The sequence below is a fragment of the Mus musculus genome, chromosome Y (genome assembly GCF_000001635.26).
Source record: "Mus musculus strain C57BL/6J chromosome Y, GRCm38.p6 C57BL/6J".
NCBI lineage: Eukaryota > Metazoa > Chordata > Mammalia > Rodentia > Muridae > Mus > Mus musculus.
In genome coordinates, this window is record NC_000087.7 from 13,368,493 (window position 1) to 13,379,314 (window position 10,822).

General features: G+C 40.7%; 1 protein-coding gene across 1 annotated transcript; it reads left to right on the forward strand.

Moving 5' to 3' along the window:
• The first annotated feature begins 7,910 nt into the window (after positions 1-7,910).
• Gm21454 (predicted gene, 21454) lies at positions 7,911-10,305 on the forward strand. Its single transcript, NM_001372533.1, has 3 exons — positions 7,911-8,060; positions 8,285-8,471; positions 9,348-10,305. Exon 3 carries the CDS (start codon positions 9,488-9,490, stop codon positions 10,184-10,186), a length of 699 nt encoding a protein of 232 aa, NP_001359462.1. The 5' UTR covers positions 7,911-8,060; positions 8,285-8,471; positions 9,348-9,487; the 3' UTR covers positions 10,187-10,305.
• Positions 10,306-10,822: the final 517 nt, after the last annotated feature.

Consider the following 10,822-nt stretch of genomic DNA (forward strand, 5'->3'; position numbering starts at 1 on the left):
AAGGACTCACGCCCCACTCCTGCCTTGAAAATTTCACCAAGAACACCAGGAAGAGAAGAACTCCCCTGCCAACATTTCCCAACTCCTCCCAACTCTCCTCCCAACTCCTCCCAATTCCTCAGCTAGCTGTTAAAAGCCCCTTACTGTCACAGCTCGGTGTCAAACTCCCCTGCCCTGCTAGGCAGAGTGACTTCGTCCTCAGCCAACTAATAGTAAAACCTCTTGCAGTTTGCTTCAGTTGTGGTTTTCTCTTGGGTCATTGGGCCAGCTCATTCCAGGACTTGAGAGGAGGCCCAGCTTCTGAGGTCTTACATTTGGGGGCTTCTCCACCATGATTTGTGGCCTACCCCAATTCTCAGAGACCCTGCTTGGAGGTAGGATTCTATCTTTGTCTGTATCTTTGTCTCTATCTTTTTCTATAACTTTCCTCTATCTTTGTCTCTATCTTTTTGTGCCAGCTCTGTTTGAATTCACTATTCTCCGTTTGCAGTTGTAAATGCTCGTGAGAGCAACGAACTCCCTTTTTCAGATGGAAAAGGGTTAATGACAGACATGTTGGGAGAAACCGGCTGCCACCCTGTGGGACATCCCAGGAGTTCTGAGGGAGTTCCAGGGATACCTGGAGATCTCCTATCAGTGTGCCAAGTGAGAGTTTGCTCACTCGACTGTCTGTTTCTGTTACTGGGTGCCAAGTGAGTGTGTGCTCTCGGCCATCTTATTGGGGCCTGTTCTTGGTTATTGTAATCTTTTTTGTGTATATATTTTTTTCCCTGTATGTGACTCTGATGATGGGACCGACTATTAGCATGCCACTTGGACTGACCCTTGATCACTGGACTGAAAGTAAGACTAACACATTATCTCTGTGGATGTCTGAAATAGATTTTAGAGAACTTTCTGCTCTACAGAATGGCCAGCTTTGATGATAGTTGGCCACTAGAGGGCACTCTTTGTTTGGTTCTGTTTTCAGCTCTTAAAGTTGTTTTACAGAGGGGACCAGGGTCTCAGCCAGATTATGTGCCCTACATTCTCATCTAGAAAAATTCAGCATGGGATCCCCCCTCTCCCATCCTGTTTAAAGCCTTGGGTTCAAAAGAATAATCCAGGCTCCCCAGTCCTGGCCCTATGCCACCCAGAGGGGGGAAAAAAAGTTAAAACAGGCACAGGTTTTACTGCAGCCCTCGGTTTCTCCCAAGATCTATCCAGAGTTAGAAGAACCTCCAAAATGGCATAGCACACCACCCCCATATTGCCAACTGGTCCCCTCCAAGAACTCTCAACAGGGTGCCACTAGATATTTGGGGAGGGACCAGTTGCTAAAGCCCAAGGCCAGCGAGCTCAAAGCCCAGAGTGACCAGATTCAACCATTGCACTGCCTTTATGTACTTATGACCCTCCTCCAGCAGGCCCCAGACAACTGCTGACCCTTCAGTAATGGCCCTTTTCCTCCTCTGACCTCTATAACTGGAAGGCAAATCATACCCCTCTTCTTTGAAAACCCCTCTAGCCTGCTAATCTAATGGAATCTCTCATATTCTCTCTTCAGCCTACTTGGGATGACTGTCAGCAGCTACAGATTCTTTCACCACAGATGAGAAGGTAAGGATTCTGAGAGGAAAGAAAGAGCATGCTGGGGGCCAATTGACCTCCAATAAAACTTCTGAATGAAATGGAGGCAGCCTTCCCTCTGACATGTTCTGACAGGACTGACCATATGGAGCAATTGACAATTTTCTGCTGGGCTCTGATAATAGGACTGAAAGGAGCTGGCAGGTGCCCCACCAATTTGGCCAAGGTAAGAGAGATCCTACAAGAGAAAAAGGAGCCCCAGCAGTGTTTTTAGAATACCTCTGAAAGGTATACAGGTGTTACACTACCTTTGACCCTACTTCGGCGTGCCAGCAGGTGACAGGTGTCATGGCTTCCATTGGGCAGTATTCTTCTGACATTAGGAAAAGGTTACAGCGTCTAGAGAGTCTGAAAACATTATCTTTACAACATCTGTTTAAGGAGTCAGAGAAAGTGTACCATAAGAGAGAGTGACAAGCCAGCACCAGGGTATATTGGGCTCTGAGTCTGCAGACACCCTTAAGGTCCCCAAAAGACCCTCAATAGGATCATAAGACCTCTGGTGAATGGAACACAACCTCTGCTCCAATCCAATCTCACAGGATCTGAGACTGCATTAATTAGGGAAGCAGAAAAACTGGCCTGACAATGGTCACAAGTCCCTCTGGTCTGTGCCAGCACCTGGGCAACTTGTTGGATGGAGTCTGAGGACAGCCCCAAGGTCCTCACAGAAACATCCATGAGATCTTAAGACCTTTGGTGAATGGAAAACAACTTCTGCTCCAATCCTATCATGCAGGACCTGAGACTGCATTCATTAGGAAAGCAGATAAACCGGCCTGACCAGGGTCACAAGTCCCTTCCAATCCATTACAGCACCGGGGACCTTGGGGGCAGAGTCTGTGAACACCCCAAAGGTCCCCACAGGACTCTCCATGGGATCTTAGTACCTCTAGTGAGTGGATTACAGCATCTGCCAGGAGGAAGGTTCGAACACCAGATATCTGGGACCCTTCTCTGCAAGAGGAGATGTTGCCTGCAGAGAGTACTCTGAACACTGAAACTCAGGAGAAAACTAGTCTCCGAGGTCTGCTGATAGAGGCTAACATAATCACCTGACCATCGTTATGGCAACTATTAGAAAACAAAGCATTTAATTGGAGGCTTTGTTACATTTTCAGAAGATTGGTCAATCATCACGGGAGGTACCCCATCACTGGAGCAATAGAGAACTATTGATCCTTAGGCAAAAAGAGAGATTCTGCCATTGTATTGGCTCCTTGAAAACTCAAACCCATCCTTGTTGACACACCTATCCTCCAATGAAGCCACACCTTCTCGTATTCCTTCTAATCTTTAAACTCACTGCCACTTCCTGGTAAGGAAATATTCATATATATGTGTCTATAGGGGATTTATTATTCAAACTGCTACTTTTCCCATGGCTCGATCAGCTATTTTTTTAAATACAACCTAAAGGGCTCCCATTTATTAAGGACTACTTATGAGCTTAGCCACAGTGATGGGCCCTCCCACATCAATCATTAGCCTAGAAAATAACCGATAGACTTAACTAATGACTAAGTACTTGGAGACAGATGTTCCATTGTTCTCTCTTCTCAGGTAACTGTAGATTGTCAAGATTGGGAAAAAAAATAATGTTCCATCACAGTAATGTTTAACTTACTCCATAACCTACACAAACATTACTCAACACCATCTTCTGCATTCTGCCCCTTCATAGACACACTTCCATGTATGGCATAAGTGAAGGGTGACTACCTCCATCAGCAAGGATACTCAATAATATGTGACATGAACTGAAAATTTCCTATAGCCTCACAACCCCCACATTCTACTGTGTGTTACACTTATTGGGGGACTTGCCAATCTGTCCAATATCCTGCCACCAAAGCTATGACAAAAAAAATCCTCATCATGAAATCCAATGAATTTTACCTGATTTCTTTCTCCTGAGGCAACTGAGAGTTATCCCTTAATGCTTATATTGGTGTCTGATTCATCTGTAATAAACCCACTATTATTAACAGCTACATCACAGGAGGTATGACAAATACCATCTCCCATGAGTTGGCCAAGCCTTTTCAGCAGCTTTTTTGAAGTATCCTTTCTATACTAAAAAATCCATTGATTCCTATATTTTTAAGTGTGTAATTTAATGATTTTAACACATTTTCACCTCCGTTCCATTTTCCCCTCATTTTCTTCTACTTCATATGATATTGCAATCTATTAAAGTATAGTAGTGAATACAGCGAAAAGACCAGTGTGTGAAGCAGCAAATTTCTTTATTTCTCAGACAACAGATACACTGCCAGAATCTTCCAGGTACAACTGCTTGGTAACTTTGTGACTAATGTTAGCATGATTCTTCCAGAATAAAAGCTTAAAGAATTAAGCCATGGTTACACTGGACCAGACAAGTCAGGATCACTAGTGAAAAACATTTATGTAAATCATTTTCATCACTGTTACAATGTGCCTAAGCAGCAAGGAAAACAGGTCCATGGTCACAAGTGTATGAAAGAGGCATCAAGGAGCACAGTTGTCTAACTTATTAGCAGCCAGTAAGCATCGACACAGGAAGTGACCAAAGACAATAAATACCTTCCAAGACATGTTCCCAATGACCATGTTTCTTTACAAGTGCCTCACCCCTTCCATGCACACCCATCAATCAATTAACTCATTGATTAAAGCCCTCAGGGTCCAATCACTTTTCAGATTGTGTATATTGTTCTACCTTTGAACATTGTACTTCGGAACAAAATCTTCATCAAAGACCCACGACTGACATTGCAAACCCATTTCACTACAGAATTCTTTATGTTACAAAACGTGATAGGATCTATCTGTCTCTTTAATGGTATCTCTGTCTAGCAGTTACAAAAGCAGAACGTCCAGGCCAACAGAATCATCACCTCCATGAGCTTTTTTTTTTTTTTTTTAAATATGAGTTCAAGAAGAAGGAAAATGCAATGCAAGTTAAGGGTCTTGATCCCCTATCCTTCCAGCTTAAAGCCATAGGGTGGACCCAGAAGTTTAGGTCAAAGGTGTAAATTTCACCTATACTACAAAGAACTGTGATGATTTCTAGCCATCTCCAGTTTCAGTGTGGTATTTAGTCCAACCATCTACATCAAGGCATATTGCCTAATGTGAAATAATGCCAGCCGTTTATTGCAAAAACCACTATGTGTTGACTTGGATGTAAAATGAGACATCTATAATATAGACACACTTGTACACACACACATACTCACAGAAAGAGGCAAGAAGTAGAGGAGATGAGTCTTAGGATCCCTCAATGAAGAGATAGTGGAAATCTTGTAAGGTAGAGAGGTCATTGAGAAACTGTATGTCTCTATCTGCACAACATCAGGCCAGTGTGCCTTCCATCAATGAGTGGTAGGTTCTCACTATCCATCATCCCCATTTGAGAAGTTATGGACAGTTAATGAAAGATGGAGAGGCATTTTCATCAAAGGTATGCCCTTTGAAGGTTATAGGTTGGCCAGTCACTACTGGTAGCCCCATATCCAAGATTTTATGGGCAACACAATTGATTTGAATGGGTTTTATCAAAAGGGAGAAAAGGAGACATGAATTTGGAAGGAGGATTTAGGTGGAAATGGATCTGGTTTTGGTTCGGGAGGAGTTATTAAGAGAACTTGAAAGTAAATTCCATCAAAATATATTGTATGAATTTCTCAAGTTATTAATGAATGTAGTTCTTAATATACAATATCTGTACTGAACATATACAGACGACTTATATTTCCATCTCCTAAATAACAAACTCTTGTATAGCAGTTTATTTACATTAAGGGCAAAAGTAATCTAGAAATTATTTAAAATAAAGAAGGATCAGAGGTGATGGCCCAGGGGCAAATTCATGTGTGTGTTCATTTACTTACAACACCAGTGCTTAGGATTTTGGGAGGGGCAGAGACAGGAAGATGACTGTGACTTCCTGAAAGTCAGCCTCACTATTAGCTCAGCAGGAAACCCTATCAAAAGCAGATAAATTAGGGAGTGAAGGAGCAAATCATACTATACCCTTCCCTAGCCTCTGAACTTACCTGTACAGATCTGTGTGCAGAAACACATGAATATAATTAAAATATACAAGAGCTTATCTTGCATAGCTTATATGCAGTGTTTTGTTATCTTAGCCTAGAATCCTGAGGACTTTATATCATTAGAGTTCCTGAAGCAAACTCCCCAGATATAGTGGATGGGTATATTTTGTACTATGCAAAGAGACCTCAGTTAAATGTGTGTCAGTGACTCCAAAACACCTTTCCTTCTCTACCTTCCTTTATATGGCACAGAACGACCTGTAAATAATTAAAATATGAAAACAACGCTTTTTCACGAATTTAGGCTTGTGTTAAAATAATATTTATAACATTTTATTGAATGGAACAGAAATCTTCAGCTCCCAGGAGCAATACAGTGAATCCTGTAGGCTTCTGTTTTGTCCCATTATGAAAAAAATTAATTGCAAATCGACAGTTCCCACACTTTTAACTAAATCGGGACGAAGGGATATGTTTCCATACAAATAAGAAATGCCAATGTTATTAATCAAGTAGAAATGTGGCAGGGTTAGGATGCCTTTGGCTGATGTGACAATGATGACTGATTAGTCTCTTGTTATGCAAATAACCCTAACCTCTAAGAAAAGAAAAGTAATAATATAAAATATTCCAAGAAGTGGCATGGGGAATTATTACTTGATTTCAATTTCTTTTACATACTATATTAGTTTGAATAATTGTGGCTCACAGAAGATGACATATTCAAAGAAGTTAGTTTTCCAGGTGGTGGGACGTTTAGAAAGAATTAGGATTTGTGTTTTCATTAAAAGTGATTTGGCACTGGGCTCGAAATATCAAACAACCATTGAAATATCAAAAACTCTCTCTCATTCTCTCTCTCTCTCTCTCTCCCTCTCTCTCTCTCTTTCTCTCTCTCTGTCACTCTCTCTCTCTCATTCTTTAGCTCATTATCATCCGTTCTCTCTCCTCTCTCTCTCTCTCTCTCTCTTTTTCTCTCTCTCTCTATTTCCCTCTCTCTCTCTCTCTGTCACTCTCTCTCTCAGTCTCTCTCATGTTTTAAGCCATTCATCAAGTGGTTGGCATCTAGTATTAATACATTGCGTGTTAATTACACACAGTAAGGCAATCAACATTTATGATATGGATGTGTAATGGTCCTTCTTGCTTCTTCTTTTTTTTTTTTTTTTTTTTTTTTTTTAGTTAACTCAACCTGGGAATATAGAACCGCAGATAAAGAACTGCCTCCATCACATTGGCCAGTTGCCACACCAGTAAGGAAGGATCTTTCTTGGATGGCTGTTGTTGAAGGGACTAGCCCACTATGGGTAGTGTCATCATCTATGAAAAGGATATACAAAGTGTGGTTTGGACCATGGAAGGGTCAGAAATTGATGTTTCTGGAAGAACTAAAGATCTATATGGCATGAAAAATTAAAGTGCCCGCTAATTTGTAAATAAATTCCATACTTACCAGCGTTCAATATTTTGTCTACCCATATTTCAAAAGTAAAATTATCAAATCTATTTCACCCTGTTTTACTGCATTTAATCTATGAAATTACTTGTAACCAGAAATACTGAATAATTTTAAAGGACTTTAAAACATGACTGGTTGATATTGGGTTTGTTTAACTTTATCACAACTTTGAAGGCAGGACCAAGAGCTAGATTGTCTTTTCATTTTACAAACAATCCATGATTCAAGGTTGCAACTGGCTTCAATACAAGGTACTTAACACTGTAAAATTCCTGCTTTGTTTGAATAAAATAGTAATTGCTCTAACTTTGGGTTTTCATAAACAGAATTTTGATGTGCTATCCAGTGTGCTGCCTCAAAGAGTCTGGCACCATTTCTGACACTAAGAACAGTTTAAAGATAACCAGGGAAAGTTTGGAACAGGGAAAATAACCACCAAGGATGTTGGTGAATCAGAAACTGAAGGCTTTCACAGGAGGAAAACAAAAACAAAAGCAAAACAAAGCAATCAACAAACAAACAGAAACCCAACCACCAAAAAATATAAACAATACAAGAGTGATTTACTTGGGCAGAATGTGACTCAGGTCATCAGGGCATTTCTGTAGGGATTTCATTTTGGATTTCTAGGAGGCCATATGAAAAGGTAAAGCCTAGATGGTTAATGTTTCTGAGTGTAATTAGGGAAGGAACCAGCATGAGTGTGGTTCTATGATGCAAGCTGAACTAGGTGATGTCACAGAGCACTGGCCATAGATTGCACATCTATTCCACTTAGAGACACTAGAATGCCTAGAAGGTGTGTCCACTATTTTCCCAGTGGTCTGTGAAAGGCAAGCCAGCTCCTGAACTCCAACTTGTTCCTCAAGCTTTTGTGGCCTGGTCTGTATCAAAAGACAGAATCTTGACGACTAAGACATTTTCTTTGGGTAAGTACATTTATGAAGTAACTGGGACCATCATAGCTATAGAAAGCTGAAAGTTTTCCCTCCCACACTGAGTAACTGTACAGTCTAAATTCTCCCATGTTTGGGGCCAGGGGCATGGTTGATCCAGTTTAGTTGATCTCCTGAATTTATTATCCTTGCTAACGATATCTCCTTCAAAATTCCATTAAAATGCCAAAGCTCTTCATTGTCCTTATGTATTTTAGAAGATGTAACTTCTAAATGGCTGATATTGCCTGGACTTGTTGAGGCCGGAGTTGCAGTGGCAAATAATCACCAAATAATCCTGAGGCTGGGTCAGGTAACACAATACAGAAGGCCAGTGGTGTGCTGTGTCCCTGGGATATTTGTGAATATTGCCACCTATTTCACAGCTTGCAGGTACAAGAGAGGGTAGGTGACAACTCTGGCTCATTTTCTTTATTCTGTTCTCTCCTTGATCATTTTGGGTAAAAGGCATACCAACTTCCACATTGACATAGACATGCAAGGAGATGTTCCTCAGCAGAGGCAAATTAGCTCAGGGCTGAAGACATATTCATTTGAGTATATTATTCTGAGCTCTCGAGAATTACTTGTTAATTTCCCTTTGATAATTTCCTTGTTTCCTTTATTTATTTGTTTGTTGTTGTTGTTGTTGTTTTGTTTGTTTGTTTTTTCTTTGGATGGGTGTTTAATTTTACTTTGAGTGTGTTTGTGTGTAGCTTTGGCTGTTAGGAAAATCACTTTGTAGAATAGACTAGCCTTTATCTCACTAAGGTTTGCCTCCCTCTGCCTCTTGAGTACTAGGATTAAAGATTTGGGTTACTACCATCTCCTATTAACTTCTGATTTGATTGTTTGTTTTGTTTTGTTTTGTTTGTTTTTCTTTTTTGTTTTTTGTTTGTATGTTTTGTTTTGTTTTTGTTGGTTTTTTGTTTTAGTTGTTAATGTTGTAGCTGATTTGGAGACATTTTTTCTTTGTCTATCACTGGCTGCCCTGGAACTCACTTTGTAGACCAGGCTGGTCTCTAAGTCAGAAATCTGCCTGACCCTGCCTTCTGAAAGCTGGGATTAAATGTGTGTGCCACTATAGCTGGATTATGAGCTTCTTATTTTGATTAAATTAAGTTTAGAAGCCCAAACATGTTTAGCATAACCTTCTTGACCTGCTCAAAAATTCCATTAGAGAAGAGCCTTGGTCCTGCATTCTCTCCCACCCTACACCCATTGCCTTTCAGTAACTCATATATATGACAGTAGCAACAGCATTGTGTCTGGTTTAAACAGGCAATATCTTCAATCCAAGGCAATGGGCAAGTATATTTGAACACAGAATGATAGCCACAAGACATCTGCCTGGGTTTGGTGTGGTATACCACAGCAAGGCTACAGCCATGTAGAAGAAAACACCTTTGAAGAGGCTTAGCATGTCATCCCTCATGAAGAAGAGGAGGAGGAAGTCTTCTTCCAACACCCTGAGGAATATTGTCAGCTGCAGAATTTCTCACAGTTGGAAGGAAGGTAATGAGCCTGTCACCCAATGGAAGGCCATAGTTCTAGATCAACTGCCAACAAACCCTTCTCTTTACTTGGTGAAGTATGATGGAATTGACAGCATCTACGTACTGGAGCTCTACAGTGATGACAGGATTTTAAACCTTAAGGTTTTGCCTCCCATAGTAGTATTTCCTCAGGTGAGGGATGCCCACCTCGCCAGAGCCCTGGTTGGCAGAGCGGTACAACACAAATTTGAGAGGAAAGATGGCTCTGAGGTCAACTGGAGGGGGGTGGTGCTAGCCCAGGTGCCAATCATGAAGGATTTGTTTTACATTACCTACAAGAAGGATCCAGCTCTCTATGCTTATCAGCTCCTGGATGACTACAAGGAAGGTAACCTCCACATGATTCCAGACACTCCTCCGGCTGAGGAGAGATCAGGAGATGACAGTGATGTGTTGATTGGTAACTGGGTGGAGTACACCAGAAAAGATGGTTCCAAAAAGTTCGGAAAGGTTGTTTACCAAGTTCTAGCCAATCCTTCCGTGTACTTTATCAAGTTTCATGGTGACATCCATATCTATGTCTATACTATGGTGCCAAAGATTCTTGAAGTTGAAAAATCATAAAGTACAGAAACGTAAACATATAGGACTGGAAGAAAAAAAAAGTTTTTTTTTTCCTGTGTTGGCTACATAAGGGTCTTTGATAATCCCAGTATCTTTGCCAATAAAATGTGTTTTGTTCTAAAAATGTAAATGTGTGACATGACATGCTGTGAGTGAACAATTTGCTGGACGAGATGGCCTACAGTGGAAAGAACTTCAAATGAAGATGAAAGTTTCATTTCAGGCGGTGAACAGTACATACACCTAAAATCATACATGCTAAAATGAACAGCTTCTCTGGTCTGCATTCCGAATAAGGAATTGGAGATGGAACTTTGAGGAGCAGGGATGGCAGAAAAAGATGGATGTTTAGTAAGTAGGGGAGAAGGACAGGACATAGGTAGAACCTCTGATGTGAAGACTGAAGGAGAAACAAAATTTGGGGAAAGTGGGACATTTAAAATTAATGTGGCCTTGTTGCACAAGGTGAAACCTAGAAAACTGATTGAAATAGACTCAGAAATCAGAGAAATCAGGTTTTCTTTGAATAATGACACTTAAAGAAACCTGTCTTACATTTTAAGATTTATTATCTTTACTTATGTGGGTGGGGATATGGTATGTGCTTTTGAGTACAGGTGAACACAGAGACATGCA

Excerpts from the sequence above, each read along its gene's own strand:
- Gm21454 (NM_001372533.1), top strand. The coding sequence starts at position 9,488 with ATGTCATCCCTCATGAAGAAGAGGAGGAGGAAGTCTTCTTCCAACACC.